Source organism: Haliotis rubra, unplaced genomic scaffold, assembly GCF_003918875.1.
Source record: "Haliotis rubra isolate DU_JTF1 unplaced genomic scaffold, ASM391887v1 Scf1175, whole genome shotgun sequence".
In the NCBI taxonomy this organism is placed as follows: Eukaryota; Metazoa; Mollusca; class Gastropoda; order Lepetellida; family Haliotidae; genus Haliotis; species Haliotis rubra.
Window position 1 is genome coordinate 102722 of NW_025765087.1, and position 19697 is coordinate 122418.

A 19697-nucleotide genomic window follows, 5' to 3' on the forward strand; every position below is an offset into this window, starting at 1 on the left:
TGTTCTCTTTGTCTTTGTGGGTTTATATGAACGGTGGTGATCAGAAAATTGGCCTTTAGTCAACGTCTTTGACATTATGTGACTGGCTACATAGCCAACATAGTCTCCGTTACGTCACCCATTACAGGCAGCAAGGGGCAACGTTTAAACTTATATATATATATCCTTCTCTTATAAATGATATAGCTGCATCTTCGAACTCATGTACATCTCATATTGACAGATGGCTGAAACTGTGTATGCCTTACACGGCTGCCTTGATGGAGTTGGTAACTAATCATTGTTGCCATATATCAAATATATTTCACTAAATTTTACAAACCGTAGCAACCCGTGCTCAACGATATCTGGATGGGCTGATAGGGCAACTTGAGCTCTCCCTCACCAATTAACTTCCATTGCTTAACCGGACAAACAAACTTTGAGAACAGTTTTCAGAATGTAGATACATATTTAGTTGACTAACCACAAGTGGGACAGTATCGTAGTGTTCGTTAAAATTATTTTCATATTGGTAATATTTCAGAATTATTTCAGAATTTTCAGCGATTTCAAATACATATTAAAATCGCCTTTTCCAGACCATTACATAATCGACAAAGGAAAGTCATTAATCAAATTGCACTGGCATTTGTCAACTGGACGAATGTATTTGATACACGTGCAAATGTTCCCAACACAATCTGTTAATGGTGGATTCAAGTTCATCCATTCATTTCAGGCAAGAGCTGGTGTGGTCATTGAGAGCCCACCATCGGCCCTGAAGCTCTCTCCAGTTACAAAGGCTGCTTTATCCGAGGCTAGGAAGGCCACAATGTGACCCATTTCTTCTGGGGTAGCAGCTCGACCAATTGGCGTCGCGTTTAGCATATCTCTCGCCATCTGAAAAAGAATAAGTGAATGAAGGAATGCAGCACATATGCTATAATCAGAGAGTTCTTTAGGTGTTTGTACAACACGATTCCCTTCCACGTGGAAAGTCTGTGATTGCATTGGATTCGGGTTCGAGGGTCGGGTTCGTTCTCTTTGTTCACTAAGTGTCATTTTATTACAGTGACATGGCAGGTTGTTCACGCTATCAATCACAGGTTTCCACGTAGGATGTGATGTGTTAAACGTATTTACCTGGTCCGATTCGTCTTTAGTCAACACCTTTGCCATTATGTCAGTGGGTACATGGCCTGGACTGAAACAATGAAAACAACACATGTATGTAACACTATAACAGAATACAGTCACAATGTATCAGAATAAACCAATAGCACAGGTGACAGTATATGAAATAATAGCAAGACACCAAGTGTGACATACTCAATGAAAACCACAAACGTAAGACACAATTTTGTGATTACCTCATATTCACACAATTCAGTTGACGTCATGTGCTTCCATGACAACCGAATTCACTGCTTTGAAAAAGAAACCAAATCCATGATTCTTTGGTACATTATAATCCAATATTGTGGATATGATACTCATTTGTAATTACTTCCTTTCACAATGTTTAGTACATTTGCCGGTGCGTGTTTTAATTACGAATAAAGATCATCTTCGTATAAGAGACACTAAATGACACTGCAGAGCCCATTTGCTTGAACTGTTGAACTGAGTTCAGTAAGAAACGTTCACTACCCATCCTAGCAGATGAAATCATAACACATGAAAACACATGTGATATAAGATATGCTTAGTATTACTGAGCGTATTGTAAACTAAACTCGAAAAACATTCCCATCTGCATTTAATCGCCATCTCCTCAACAATTCTTGCTTTTCTTGGTGTACTTACTTGATTGCATTGACACGTACCCCCTGTGAGGCAAGTTCTGTGGAAAGAAATTTTGGTTGTTGTTGCTGCTGCTAAACTACGCGTAGACATATTTCATGATCTTTTCAAATTGCCTTGGGCAGCAGGTATAGACGGTTTGGGGAGAAAGCTAACACAGATTCTTTTGGGGTTAAATTACCATGGACAGCAACGTTTTTAAAGGTCAAGTCTTGCGTTCAACATTGTTCAAGCCAATTGCGTAAATCGATGCCCATGATGCTGATCACTGGGTTGTCTGGTCCAGGCTCGATTATTTACAAACCGCTGCCATTTAGCTGGCATATTGAAGAGTGCGGCGTTAAGCAGCAAATATTGTTAAAGAAATTTCAGATAACACCTTTTGCTTCCCAAAGGTTTATATACATTGAATAATGTGGTTTACTGTCACTTTGATATATCATATTACTAGATTCTCAAACGATAAAGTCTTCACGCAAAACTGAAGCAGTTTAAATTAGTTGGCCACACTAAATTTTGTAAAAGGTTTCACACACTAACCATGAGCAAGGTATCTTGTAAATGTGTCTAGGGCCGCCTTCGACATGACGTAGACACCTGCATTCGGTAGCTGCAGGTTAGGGAAGGTAATGATATATTCAAAGACCTATGCATGACATATTGAAATAACAGAGGCACCCTGTTCACTTCATTCTATATAGGTGCTGTAAAGGATGATGTATATAAAGTGATTCTGAACTTGAAAACACAGAGTATTTAAAGGTGTTTAGTTTTACAGGTTATGAATTATTCTTGTATTACACTTACAATCATAGTCGTGTTGCAACTCGAAGTATTGACCACGTTTCCTGAAACAAAAAGATTTGATCAACCTTAGAACTAGTGACTATTACACTCATGACATCTTCAGGAAGAATGCTTGCAAATATCATGTGCTTCAATGTTTTATCTTTTCGGCAATCGAAAAGTCATACAGTTATCAGAATAAGTTCTATATGACGTTTAATAAGGACTGAATGTGGAATATGTTTTGATCACAGCCTCACGACATACAATGCTTTCACTGAAAGGAGAAACTTAGCATTTTTTCCCAGCATATACAACAAATTGCCCAGTGTCTTGGTGTGTAAATCTTGAGGCAATTTGTTTCATTTTCTTCAGAATAAATTGATTTCGAAAAGAATTTCAGGAAATACCTTTAGTTTCAATCAAATGCGGTGCAACTAACTGTGTCAAAAACACAGGTGCCTCCACGTTTACAGCCATCATTCTGTCATACTCCTCTTTGGTCGTTGATATCAGAGAACTCAAGCCTGAGATCCCAGCATTGTTCACCTTAACACAGACATTTGATGCAACTTGTTTATTTGTGCTCCTGTACTACGTCAAATCCTGTTTTATCAATAACAAGACAACCCAGTGATTGATAATATGAGCGACGATCCACGCCCACAAGGTATATAATGCTACGTTATCCACCATAAAATCCAATGGCCATCCGATCTCTTAAAACACATCTTATGACTTGGGTTTAGCCTTGTGTTCGCCTGTTGCTTGGAAGACGGGTTGGTTTCCACACGTGTACAATGTGTGACCAAATCTGGTGTAGCACGTTGTGATATTACCATACAGTTAAATCACGGGGGATAGTACTGCTAGTACTCCAACCCAAAACATGCGGAAGTTGATGGGGATCCGGTATTCTGACCCTGAATCTTTATGTGATGGTCGTATAGATTCTTTTAGTTGCCTTTTCCCTACGGCATGGATCGTTGCTTAAGCTATCAACCACAGGATATTGTGGTCCTGCAACTGTCATATGTTTGGGCCATTACTCTTTGATACATGAACAAGAAACAAATAACATCAAAATTTAAACAAAATGTCTGGTTGAACGTGTGTGGTCCCGGCTCGACTATACAGGGTGGCTCTGTGGAGTGTCAAACAATTCATTCATAAACAGAAATGTACTTAATTTTGGTTTTCCATCGTGTCGGGAGAGTACAGAAGGTATGTATGCACATGTCCTTCCGTCCCTTCTGCCGTAGCTGAAATATATTCACCAGTATGTCTATTTTCCCGAACGTCTTCTTGGTTGTATCCACGAGAGTCCTTCTGAAAGCATCCTTCGTGATGTCACCCACGTTTATGAGAACGTCCTGAAATAGAAAGCTGATCACCTCGATAAATTAGTATGAATTATTTGGCGGTACGGAAAGATAGTTAACAATTGCTATTTGGCACTAGGTTTGTGACATGATTGGAAACTTCAAATACACCTGTATCTATTTGCGGACCCGGATCGCGTAACGGACATGACTTCAACGCATAGTGAATCGCCGCACCTTGGTCAACTAGGCATGCTTAAATGTGCTGAATGGTGATATTATCTACGGATTCTACTCACTTGACATCCTGCCTTCTTGCAGTTTTGGACCACTTGCTCCAAATTATTCTGATTCCTACCAGTCAATGACAGTTTGGCTCCTTCTTTTGCAAAGACCACTGCAATGCCTGCCCCAATACCTGCACTGGAACCTGAAACGAAGAATGCGTTGACTCAATTCAAAAACACAACGAATTCCAGTTCGTCTATGAATGTGTTCTTTGTATCGTGTATGTGGTGTGTTGTGCCCGTTTGTTATACTAAGTGTTCTAAATTTACCGTAGAATTAATAAATTTGTTGACCTGTTGTGGCGTGTAAAGTACTAGTGGAGTGTACCAGTCTGGCAGCTTGCGATTACTTACCACTCTCATATGCATTAACAAAGATATAAGAATTCATATGCACATTTTGTATGATGAAAATTGTATTATTTCATTGTATTTAATGACATTAGACTTCAGGTTCCAGTGTTCCTTTTATCGTTTTCTAACATCTGTGACTCGTTACTTTGTAATCTTCCAGCACAACTCGAGCCCAGAGCTGCCTGAAAATTGTGTACATATCTTGTGTATTGGTTCATTATTTATTGAATAGTTTCTTTCCATTTACAGCTTAAAGTGTTCACAGGGGAAAAAATAGACTAGATATCATATTTGAGGATGTTGCCTCAACCACACTGGGATTTGTACAGTTTTCACAGTTGTTGCACAGTTTGTATGTTTAGCTTAAATAATCGAGTTACTGAGTCCTGCCAGTAATTGTGGGGACTAGACTAGATCTAGACTGACTAGTGATTGATATTATGGGCTACGTTGGAGATCCATGGGGTACGATTGCACACCATGACCAATGACGCACCAGCACCAGCACCAGCACCAGCACCAGCACCAGCACCAGCACCAGCACCAGCACCAGCACCAGCACCAGCACGCAGCATCCAGCACCAGCACCAGTGCATTAACAAAGATCTAAGAATTCATATGCACATTTTGTATGATGAACATTGTATTATTTCATTGTATGTAATAACATAAGATTTCAGCTTCAAATGTGCCTTTTATCGTTTTCTAACATCGGCAACAGTAAGTGTAAATCAGTATTTGGAATGGATGTCAGACATCCCCAAAGGAACAGCTTGAGGAAAATATAATTATAAGAGAGACAACCACATCGGAAGAACACGGTCCCCACAAAAAGCAACATCATCCGCCAAACAAACATCACCAGCACCAACACCAACACCAACACCAACATCAGCATCAACATCAGCACCAGTAACAGTATCAGCACCAGCACCGGTACCACCATCCATGTCAGCACCAGCACCAGCACCAGCACAGCAACAGCAACAGCACCACACCATCCAGCACAGCATCAGCACCAGAAATGGCATCAGCGCCAGCACCAGTTCCAGCACCAGAACCAACACCAGCAACATCATCAGCACCAGTTCCAGCACCAGCACCAACACCAGTAACATCATCATCACCAGCACCACCACCAACACTACCACTAACATTGCCGGCACCACCAGCTCCAGCACCACCAGCACAGCAACACCAACACCAACACCACACCAACACCAGCACCAACACCAGCACTAGCACACAGCACCAGCACCAGCACCACCAGTGCCACCACTAGCACTACTACCAGCACAGAACCAGCACTGCACCACCAGCACCAGCAGCACTACCACACCAGCACCACAACCAGCACAGCACCTACCCACCACCAGCACCAGCAGCAGCAGCACCAAAACCACCAGCACCACCAGCACTAACACCAGCACCAGCACCAGCACCAGCTCCAGCACCACCAGCACCAGCACCAGCACCAGCACCAGCACCAGCAGCACCAGCACCAGCTACCTCCAGCACCACCAGCACCAGCACCAGCACAGCAGCACCAGCACCAGCACCAGCACCAGCACCAGCACCACCAGCACCAGCACCAGCACCACCACCAGCACCCACCAGTACTACCAGTAATACCACTACCACTACTACCAGCACAGCAACAGCATCACCAGCACTACCACTACCACATCCTCTATCACCAGTACTACCACCAGTACTACCACTACCACCAGCATTACCACTACCACCAGCACAGCACCAGCACTACCACTAACACCAGCACTACCACTACCACTACCACCAGCACTACCACTACCACTACCACAGCACAGCAATTACATTACCACTGCCACTAGCACCACCACTGCCACCAGCACAGCACCAGCACTACCACTACCACTACAAATACCACCACCAATACCAATAACACTAACAATAACACTACCACCAGCACAGCACCAGCACTAGAACTACCACTACTAGTACCACCAGCATAGCACCAGCACTAAAACTACCAATAATACCAATACCTTTACAACTAACACTAACACTACCAGCAGCACAGCACCAGCACTAGAACTACCACGACTAGTATCACCAGCATAGCACCAGCACTAAAACTATCACTACTACTACCACCGGCCAGCAAAACCACCACCACTACCACACAGCACCAACACTTACACTGCCACTATCACTAGCACAACACCAGCACCAGCACTACCACTAGCACTACCAATACCACTACCACCAACAATGCACCGGCACTTGCACTACCACTACCACCAGCATTAACACTTGCACTACCACTACTCTAACCACTACCACTGCCAACAGCACATCACCAGCACTAGAAATACCACTAATACTACCACCAGCACAGCACCAGCACTACCATTACCAATACCAATAGCACTACCACTACCACCAGCACTGCACCGACACTAGCACTAGCACTACTAGTACCACCAGCATAGCACAAGCACTGGAACTACCACTATCAATACCAATACCAATACCACTAACACTAACACTGCCAACAGCACATCCCCAGCACTAGAAATACTACTATTACTACAACAAGCACTGCAACGGCACTAGCACTACCACTACTAGTCACACCAGAATAGCACTAGCACTAAAACTACCACTACTAGTACCACCAGTATAGCACCACCACAAAAACTTCCGCCACTACTACCACCAGCACAGCACCATCACTACCACTACCAGACAGCACCAACACTGACTCTATCGCCACCCCTAGCACAACCACTACCACCAGCACAGCACCATCACTAGAACTACCACCAGCACAACACCAGCACCAGCACTACCACTACCACTACCACCACCAATACCAATAACACTAACAATAACACTACAAGCAGCACAGCACCAGCACTAGAACTACCACTACTAGTACCACCAGCATAGCACCAGCACTAGAACTACCGATAATACCAATACCAATACCACTAACACTACCAGCAGCACAGCACCAGCACTAGAACTACCACGACTAGTATCACCAGCATAGCACCAGCACTAAAACTATCACTACTACCACCAGCACAGCAAAGCCACCACCACTACCACACAGCACCAACACTTACACTGTCACTATCACCAGCACAACACCAGCACCAGCACTACCACTAGCACTACCAATACCACTACCACCAACAATGCACCGGCACTTGCACTACCACTACCACCAGCATTAACACTTGCACTACCACTACTCTAACCACTACCACTGCCAACAGCGCATCACCAGCACTAGAAATACCACTACTACTACCACCAGCACTACCATTACCAATACCAATAGCACTACTAGTACCACCAGCATAGCACAAGCACTGGAACTATCACTATCAATACCAATACCACTAACACTAACACTGCCAACAGCACATCCCCAGCACTAGACATACCACTATTACTACAACAAGCACTGCAACGGCACTAGCACTACCACTACTAGTCACACCAGAATAGCACTAGCACTAAAACTACCACTACTATTACCACCAGTATAGCACCACCACAAAAACTTCCGCCACTACTACCACCAGCACAGCACCATCACTACCACCACCACACAGCACCAACACTTACTCTGTCGCTACCACTAGCACAACCACTACCACCAGCACAGCACCATCACTAGAACTACCACCAGCACAACACCAGCACCAGGACTAGCACTAGCACTACCGCTACCACTACCACTACTAATACCAATACCACTAACACCAGCACAGCACCGGCACTAGCACTACCACCAGCATTAGCACTTGTACTACGATTACCACTACCACTGAAACCAACACATCATCAGCACTAAAACTACCACTACCACTAGCACAACCACTACCACCAGCACAGCACCATCACTACCATTACCACCAGCACAACACCGGCACTACTAATACCAATACCACTAACACCAGCACAGCACCGGCACAGCACTAGCACTACCACCAGCATTACACCTGCCACTACCAATACCACCAGCACTAGAACTAACGCTACCACTACTACTACCACCAGCACAGTACCAACTCCAGCAGCTCTAGCACTACCACTACCACTACCACCAGCACGACCAGCACTACCACTACCACCAGCAAAGCAATAACACAAGCTCCAGCAACACCAGGACTACCACTACCACCAGCACATTACCAGCAGCTCTAGCACTGCCACAACCACTACTTCCAGCACTAGCACTACCATTATCACTACTACCACCAGCACTACCACTACCACTACCACAAGTACTAGCACTACAACTACCACTACCACCAGCACAGAACCAGTACTACCACTACAACTACCAACTGCAGAACACCAGAACCAGCACTACCACCATCAGCAGCACTAGCACTGCCACTACTAATACCACAAGCAGAGCACCAGCACTAGAACTACCACTACTAGTACCACCAGCACAGCACCAGTACTAGAGCTACCACTACTACCACCAGCACAGCACCGGCACTAGCACTACCACCAGCATTAGCACTAGCACTACCACTACCATTGCCACCAGCACATCACCAGAACTAGAACTACCACTACTTCTACCACCAGCACAGCACAAGAACTACCATTATAACCAACACCATCTGCACTACAACTACCACCAGCACAGCACCAGCACTACCACTACCACCGACACGACCACCAGCACAAGCTCCAGCAACAGCAGCTCTACCACTACCATCAACATAACACCAGCACATCATCGGCTCCAGCACAACTATCACTACCACTACCACTAGCACAGCACAAACACTAGCAATACCACTACTACTACCACCAGCAGAGCACCAGCACTACTACTACCACTACCACAAGCACAGCATCAGCACTACCACTACCCGAACCACACAACACCAGCACTTACACAACCACTACCATAAGCACTACCACTAGCACTACCACTACCACTGCCACTACCACTACCGCAACCAACAACACAGCACCAGCACCACCACCACCACTACCAGTGCCACTAGCACAACACCAGCACCAGCACTATCACTATCACTATCACTATCACTATCACTATCACTACCACTACCAATACCTATACCTATACCTATACCAATACCAATATCACTCTTTCTACCAACAACACAGCACCAGCACAAGAACTACCACTACTAGTACCATCAGCACAGCACCAGCACTATAGCACCACTACTACTACCACCGGCACAGATCCGGCACTTGCACTACCACTACCACTACCATTGCCACCAGCACATCACCAGCACTAGAACTACCACTACTACTACCACCAGCACAGAACCAGCACTGCCACTACCACCAGCACCAGCAGCACTACCACAAGCACAGAGCCAGCACAAGCACTACCACTACCACCAGCACCACCAGCACTACCAAAACCACCAGCACTAACACTTACACCAGTACAAGCTCCAGCAACAGCAGCACTACCACTACCACCAACAAAACACCAGCACATCACCAGCTCCAGCACGACTAGCACTACCACTACAACCAGCACAGCACCAGCAAGGCACCAGCACTACCATTACCAGTACGACAACCACTAACACCAGCACTAACACTAGCACTACCACTACTACTACCACCAGCACAGGCACTTACACTACCAATACCATAAGCACTACCACCACCACCAACACAGCACCAGCACTAGCACGAGCACTAACACTAACACTACTAATACCAATACCACTAACACCAGCACAGCACCGGCACTAGCACTAGCACTACCACTACTACTACCACCAGCACAGCACCAGCACAACCACTACCACTACCACAAGCACAGCATTAGCACTACCACTACCCCAACCACACAGCACCAGCACTTACACTACCAATACCATAAGCACTACCACCACCACCGGCACAGCACCAGCAATACCAATACGACCAGCAATACCACTTTCACTACCAATACCAATACCAAAACCACCACCCGAGACCGGCATTAGAACTACCACTACTAGTACCACCAGCACAGCACCAGCACTAGAACTACCACTAATACTACCACCCGCACAGCACCGGCACTAGCACTACCACTACCACCAGCATTAGCACTACCACTACCACAACCACTGCCACCATCACTACAACTACCAGTACTACTAGTACCAACACAGCACCAGCACTAGCACGAGCACTACCACTAACACTACTAATACCAATACCACTAACACCAGCACAGCACCGGCACTAGCACTAGCACTAGCACTACCACTACTACTACCACCAGCACAGCACCAGCACAACCACTACCACTACCACAAGCACAGCATTAGCACTACCACTACCCCAACCACACAGCACCAGCACTTACACTACCAATACCATAAGCACTACCACCACCACCGGCACAGCACCAGCAATACCAATACGACCAGCAATACCACTTCCACTACCAATACCAATACCAAAACCACCACCCGAGACCGGCACTAGAACTACCACTACTAGTACCACCAGCACAGCACCAGCACTAGAACTACCACTAATACTACCACCCGCACAGCACCGGCACAAGCACTACCACTACCACCAGCATTAGCACTACCACTACCACAACCACTGCCACCATCACTACAACTACCAGTACTACTAGTACCAACACAGCACCAGCACTAGCACGAGCACTACCACTAACACTACTAATACCAATACCACTAACACCAGCACAGCACCGGCACTAGCACTAGCACTACCACCAGCATTAGCACTTGCACTACCATTACCACTACCACTGAAACCAGCACATCATCAGCACTAGAACTACCACTACCACTACCACCAGCATGACCCCTGCTACTACCAATACCACCAGCACTAGAACTAACGCTACCACTACTACTACCACCAGCACAGTACCAACTCCAGCAGCTCTAGCACTACCACTACCACTACCACCAGCACGACCAGCACTACCACTACCACCAGCAAAGCAATAACACAAGCTCCAGCAACACCAGGACTACCACTACCACCAGCACATTACCAGCAGCTCTAGCACTGCCACAACCACTACTTCCAGCACTAGCACTACCATTATCACTACTACCACCAGCACTACCACTACCACTACCACAAGTACTAGCACTACAACTACCACTACCACCAGCACAGAACCAGTACTACCACTACAACTACCAACTGCAGAACACCAGAACCAGCACTACCACCATCAGCAGCACTAGCACTGCCACTACTAATACCACAAGCAGAGCACCAGCACTAGAACTACCACTACTAGTACCACCAGCACAGCACCAGTACTAGAGCTACCACTACTACCACCAGCACAGCACCGGCACTAGCACTACCACTACCACCAGCATTAGCACTAGCACTACCACTACCATTGCCACCAGCACATCACCAGAACTAGAACTACCACTACTTCTACCACCAGCACAGCACAAGAACTACCATTATAACCAACACCATCTGCACTACAACTACCACCAGCACAGCACCAGCACTACCACTACCACCGACACGACCACCAGCACAAGCTCCAGCAACAGCAGCTCTACCACTACCACCAACATAACACCAGCACATCATCGGCTCCAGCACAACTATCACTACCACTACCACTAGCACAGCACAAACACTAGCAATACCACTACTACTACCACCAGCAGAGCACCAGCACTACTACTACCACTACCACAAGCACAGCATCAGCACTACCACTACCCGAACCACACAACACCAGCACTTACACAACCACTACCATAAGCACTACCACTAGCACTACCACTACCACTGCCACTACCACTACCACAACCAACAACACAGCACCAGCACCACCACCACCACCACTATCAGTGCCACTAGCACAACACCAGCACCAGCACTATCACTATCACTATCACTATCACTATCACTATCACTATCACTATCACTATCACTATCACTACCACTACCAATACCTATACCTATACCTATACCTATACCAATACCAATATCACTCTTTCTACCAACAACACAGCACCAGCACAAGAACTACCACTACTACTACCACCGGCACAGATCCGGCACTTGCACTACCACTAACACTACCATTGCCACCAGCACATCACCAGCACTAGATCTACCACTACTACTACCACCAGCACAGAACCAGCACTGCCACTACCACCAGCACCAGCAGCACTACCACAAGCACAGAACCAGCACAAGCACTACCACTACCACCAGCACCACCAGCACTACCAAAACCACCAGCACCACCAGCACTAACACTTACACCAGCACAAGCTCCAGCAACAGCAGCACTACCACTACCACCAACAAAACACCAGCACATCACCAGCTCCAGCACGACTAGCACTACCACTACAACCAGCACAGCACCAGCAAGGCACCAGCACTACCATTACCAGTACGACAACCACTAACACCAGCACTAACACTAGCACTACCACTACTACTACCACCAGCACAGGCACTTACACTACCAATACCATAAGCACTACCACCACCACCAACACAGCACCAGCACTAGCACGAGCACTAACACTAACACTACTAATACCAATACCACTAACACCAGTACAGCACCGGCACTAGCACTAGCACTACCACTACTACTACCACCAGCACAGCACCAGCACAACCACTACCACTACCACAAGCACAGCATTAGCACTACCACTACCCCAACCACACAGCACCAGCAGCTCTTACACTACCAATACCATAAGCACTACCACCACCACCGGCACAGCACCAGCAATACCAATACGACCAGCAATACCACTTCCACTACCAATACCAATACCAAAACCACCACCCGAGACCGGCACTAGAACTACCACTACTAGTACCACCAGCACAGCACCAGCACTAGAACTACCACTAATACTACCACCCGCACAGCACCGGCACAAGCACTACCACTACCACCAGCATTAGCACTACTACTACCACAACCACTGCCACCATCACTACAACTACCAGTACTACTAGCACCAACACAGCACCAGCACTAGCACGAGCACTACCACTAACACTACTAATACCAATACCACTAACACCAGCACAGCACCGGCACTAGCACTAGCACTACCACCAGCATTAGCACTTGCACTAGAACTACCACTACCACTACCACCAGCATGACCCCTGCCACTACCACTACCACTACTACTACTACTACTAATACCAATACCACTACCACCAGCACAGCACCGGCACAGCACTAGCACTACCACCAGCATTAGCACTTGCACTACCATTACCACTGAAACCAGCTCATCATCAGCACTAGAACTAACATTACTACTACCACAGGCATTACCCCTGCTACCACTACCACCAGCACTAGCACTAACACTACCACTACTACTACCACCAGCACAGCACCAACTCCAGCAGCTCTAGCACTACCACTACCACTACCACCAGCACGACCAGCACTACCACTACCACCAGCAAAGCAATAACACAAGCTCCAGCAACGACAGCACTACCACTACCACAAACACATTACCAGCACAGCACCAGATCCAGCAGCTCTAGCAATGCCACACCAACTACCACCAGCACTACCACTACCACTACTACCATCAACACAACATCAGCACTACCACTACCACTAGCACTTACACTACAAATACCACTACCGCTACCACTACCATAAGCACAGAACCAGTACTACAACTACAACTACCAACAGCAGAACACCAGAACAAGCATTATCACCATCACCAGCACCAGCACTACCACTATCAATACCAATACCACTACCAATACCACAAGTACAGCACCATTACAGCCATTACTAGTACCACCAGCACAGCACCAGTACTAGAGCTACCACTACTACCACCAGCACAGCACCGGCACTAGCACTACCACTACCACCAGCATTAGCACTAGCACTACCACTACCATTGCCACCAGCACATCACCAGCACTAGAACTACCACTACTTCTACCACCAGCACAGCAAAAGAACTACCACTATTACCAACAACATCTGCACTACCACTACAACCAGCACAGCACCGGAACTACTACTACCACCGGCACGACCAGCACAAGCTCCAGAAACAGCAGCACTACCACTACCACCAACAAAACACCAGCACATCACAGGCTCCAGCACAACCATCACTACCACTACCACCAGAACAGCACAAACACTAGCACTACTACTACTACCACCAGCACAACACCAGCACTACTACTACCACTACCATACAGTAACAGCTCTTACACTACCACTACCATAAGCACTACTACTATTACCATCACAGCACCATCACTACCACTACCACTACCACTGCCAACAGCACAGCCCCAGCACCACCACTACCAGTACCACTAGCACAACACCAGCACCAGCACTACCACTACCACTATTAATATCACTACCACTACCAATACCAATACCTATACCAATATCACTACTACTACATACAGCACAGCACCAGCACAAGAACTACCATTACTAGTACCAATAGCACAGCACCAGCACTATGGTACCACTACTACTACCACCAGCACAGAACCGACACTGGCACTACCACTACCATTGCCACCAGCACTACCACCACCACTACCAATACCAATACCAATACCACAAGTACAGCACCAGCACTAGAACTGCCACTACTAGTACCACCAGCACAACACCAGTACTAGAGCTACCACTACTACCACCAGCACAGCACCGGCACTAGCACTACCACTACCACCAGCATTAGCACTAGCACTACCACTAACACTACCATTGCCATCAGCACATCACCAGCACTAGAACTACCACTACTTCTACCACCAGCACAGCACAAGAACTACCACTACCGCTACTACTACCACCAGCACAGCACCAGCACTTCTACTACCACTACCATACAGTAACAGCTCTTACACTACCACTACCATAAGCACTACTACTATTACCATCACAGCACCATCACTACCACTACCACTACCACTGCCAACAGCACAGCCCCAGCACCACCACTACCAGTACCACTAGCACAACACCAGCACCAGCACTACCACTACCACTATTAATATCACTACCACTACCAATACCAATACCTATACCAATATCACTACTACTACATACAGCACAGCACCAGCACAAGAACTACCATTACTAGTACCAATAGCACAGCACCAGCACTATGGTACCACTACTACTACCACCAGCACAGAACCGACACTGGCACTACCACTACCATTGCCACCAGCACTACCACCACCACTACCAATACCAATACCAATACCACAAGTACAGCACCAGCACTAGAACTGCCACTACTAGTACCACCAGCACAACACCAGTACTAGAGCTACCACTACTACCACCAGCACAGCACCGGCACTAGCACTACCACTACCACCAGCATTAGCACTAGCACTACCACTAACACTACCATTGCCATCAGCACATCACCAGCACTAGAACTACCACTACTTCTACCACCAGCACAGCACAAGAACTACCACTACCGCTACTACTACCACCAGCACAGCACCAGCACTTCTACTACCACTACCATACAGTAACAGCTCTTACACTACCACTACCATAAGCACTACCACTATTACCATCACAGCACCATCACTACCACTACCACTGTCACTACATCAACCAACAGCACAGCCCCAGCACCACCACTACCAGTACCACTAGCACAACACCAGCACCAGCACCAGCACTACCACTACCACTATTAATATCACTACCACTACCAATACCAATACCTATACCAATATCACTACTACAACATACAGCACAGCACCAGCACAAGAACTACCACTACTAGTACCAATAGCACAGCACCAGCACTATAGTACCACCAGCACTACCAAAACCACCAACAAAACACCAGCACATCACCAGCTCTAGCACGACTAGCACTACCACTACAACCAGCACAACCACCACTAGCGCTACCACTACGACCAGCACTACCACTACCACTACCAATACCAAAACCACCCGTACAGCACCGGCACTAGCAGTACCACTACCACCAGCATTGGCACTACCACTACCGCAACCACTGCCACCATCACTAGAACTTCCAGTACTATCACCAGAACAGCACCAGCACTAGCACTACCTCTACCACCAGCACAGTAGCGGGACTGTAAACAACGTCAGTTTCTTGAGAAACATCAGCAATTGCAAAAAATAAACAGCACAGTGATAACATATGCAGTAACACCACAAACACCATCACACAAACATCAAAAACCACACTTAACATCATTGTCACAGCTAACATCATCGGCACGACGCACCATACACCACAAACAGCAGCAAGTTTTGCCTCAAATCTAGTTGCATGCTGATCCTGACATGTGATATTCAGACTCAGTATTTTCGTCCTCTAACCTCAACAGCCTGGGTCGCTGCTCACAAGGTCAGTCAGTGTTCGTTCAGGTCCGGCCACTGTAATTTACGAGCAACCGTAACTTATATAAGGAGGGAGAATGGCTGGGATTCAAAACCACGAAAAGCAGATCCTTAATACGTAATACACAATAAACAATCTCACCTGTAATGATAGCAACTTTTCCTCTCAGAGCCATTGTATCAGGTGACTTTTCAACAAGTCTATTAGGTAGGGTATGGAATACCTTTCTTGGTGACGATTGAGGTGGCTGCGATATCTAGGGCACCACGGATCACGTTACAGGTCAGGAGGTTAAAATATGTGCCCACTGGCTTGTACTGGTATACTCTTTATCATGATTCAAACCTTGCATGTTTATCTATTGTCAGTAACACAATGTCTGTGAGTCGATACTTTGTAATCGAGCGGTGTTGGAATGAAAAAAAAGATTTGTTTAATTTTTGGTCGGCAATAAAATTAGGGTTGGTCGGGCGATGAGAAACACAAAAAAATAAATATTCTGCCCTTGCTAAAAAGCACATGTTTAGTTGTAAATTCCAAGGTAAATCTTTGACATCGCGAGGCACGCATAGCCGTTACAGTCCTACATCTACATCTACATCTCGAGCCCAGAGCTGCCTGAAAGATTGTGTACAGTTTTTGTGTAATGATTCATTATGTATTGAAGACTTTCTGTCTACTTACAGCTTAAAGTGTTCACAGAGGAAAACGGTAGATTAAATAGTATATTTGAGGATAGTGCCTTAACCAGACCGAACTTTGAACTGTTTTCACAGTTGTTGCTCAGTTTTTATGATGTTTAGCTTAAATGCTCCAGTTAAATATTTGAGTCATGGTAGTAATGGAGTGAGGACTAGATTAACTAGTGATTGATATTATGAGCTAAGTTGGTGATCGATGGGGTACGATTGCACACAACGAACTATTTCACTTACAACCACCTCCATGAATGCTGTCTTAAGATCGACTGACTTTTGCAAAACATTATAGGGCTGTATCCCGAATGGAATTCTGATAAAACAGTTAAACTATATTGGCCTGGGATAGAAGTACGGATCTACCTTTGAAGCATGATGTCAAATAATGAGCCAGGTCACTGAATCTGATCACCTTATTCGGTTCAGTAAACATGTTTGCTGTTTTTTTTGTTTTGCTGTTTTAAAAAAACTCAGCAATATTACAGTAGTATGATGGTTGTCAGTAAATAATGGAATATGGACCTGAGAATCTAATGATAAAGGTGATTGACAACGATCTATTATAACATGCATCAATTAAATTAGCGAACCTGACCAACCAATCTGGTTTGTCACCTCTTTCCACAATCACTTCTTTGGTCACTGACATAAGCTCAAACCTGGGGTCCCAGCATAGTTCACCTAAACACAGATATGATACAATGTGTGTTCTGGTGTAACGCCATACTCTGTAAACAATTATAAGGTGTTTGCTTGTAAATATTCAAGTCCGAAAAAACAATTATTGATAATATGAGCAATAATCCACACCCTCAAGGTATTATGACACATTATCCACCAATTAACCACTGACTGCGTCTTGGACTATTGGGGCTATGCTTAAGTGTACAGAATGGTGACATTCGTTTTTTGATTTCTACTGACCCGTCACCCCGCCGTCTTGCAGTTCTTGACTTCCTCCAAATTATTTTGGTTATTACCAGTCAATGACAGCTTAAATGTAGCAAAGAGGAACAAAAACACAATTGAGGACATTGCGTCAACCAATCTTGGCTCTGTACATACAAAACAGAGCGGGTTGTCAGTTGCTCAAGATCTGCTCTGCACAACCTGTTTGTCGGCATTTTAGTTTAATTGAAATACCGGAGCTAAATCATGGCGTCCTGTCACTAGACAAACTAGGGATTGTGAGCTATGTTCGAGACCGACGGGGTACGACTGCATAAAATGAATTAAGTCACGTAGCCTGACTACCCGATCCATCTGTTACGAAACACTGGGGACCAGTTCTGAGCTGGAGTCCCTTCGGGGTGTCATCTTACTGTTGGAAGAAAACTCGACTGATTGAATGTCGCCAAACGCCGCAGCTGGCAATATTGCAAGCTTAATCACGATTTAAACTAGTGTTTACAAGTGTAACTGGTGGGAAACATGGCAAAGTGCAGATTGATGGGGAACATGTGCATCCGAAATTTAAGGAGGGGCTGTCATACAGGCGGAAACACCTATAAAGTACATGAGCTCACACTGAAAACACACATGACGTACAAGTGTTCATAATACTACTAGCTCACACTACCAGACACTGGTAGTCAGATAGAAAACACACATGAAGTGCATGTGTTCCCACTATTGACCACTAGAAGTCAGATAGGAAACACATATGAAGTACATGTGTTCCCACTATTGACCACTATAAGTCAGATAGGAAATACATATGAAGTGCATGTGTTCCCACTATTGACCACTAGAAGTCAGATAGGAAACACATATGAAGTACATGTTCTCACACTATTGACCACTATAAGTCAGATAGGAAACACATATGAAGTACATGTTCTCACACTATTGACCACTAGAAGTCAGATAGAAAACACACATGAAGTGCATGTGTTCCCACTATTGACCACTATAAGTCAGATAGGAAACACATATGAAGTGCATGTGTTCCCACTATTGACCACTAGAAGTCAGATAGAAAACACACATGAAGTGCATGTGTTCCCACTATTGACCACTATAAGTCAGATAGGA

General features: G+C 45.8%; 1 protein-coding gene across 1 annotated transcript; it reads right to left on the reverse strand.

Moving 5' to 3' along the window:
* Positions 1-437: 437 nt before the first annotated feature.
* On the reverse strand, positions 438-17206 carry LOC124258612 (uncharacterized oxidoreductase MexAM1_META1p0182-like). The gene is made up of 9 exons (XM_046692680.1): positions 17107-17206; positions 4193-4323; positions 3849-3944; positions 2982-3120; positions 2593-2633; positions 2326-2395; positions 1789-1825; positions 1126-1186; positions 438-882 (listed from the first exon to the last, which is right to left on the reverse strand). Exons 1-9 carry the CDS (start codon positions 17138-17140, stop codon positions 718-720), a joined length of 774 nt encoding a protein of 257 aa, XP_046548636.1. The 5' UTR covers positions 17141-17206; the 3' UTR covers positions 438-717.
* Positions 17207-19697: the final 2491 nt, after the last annotated feature.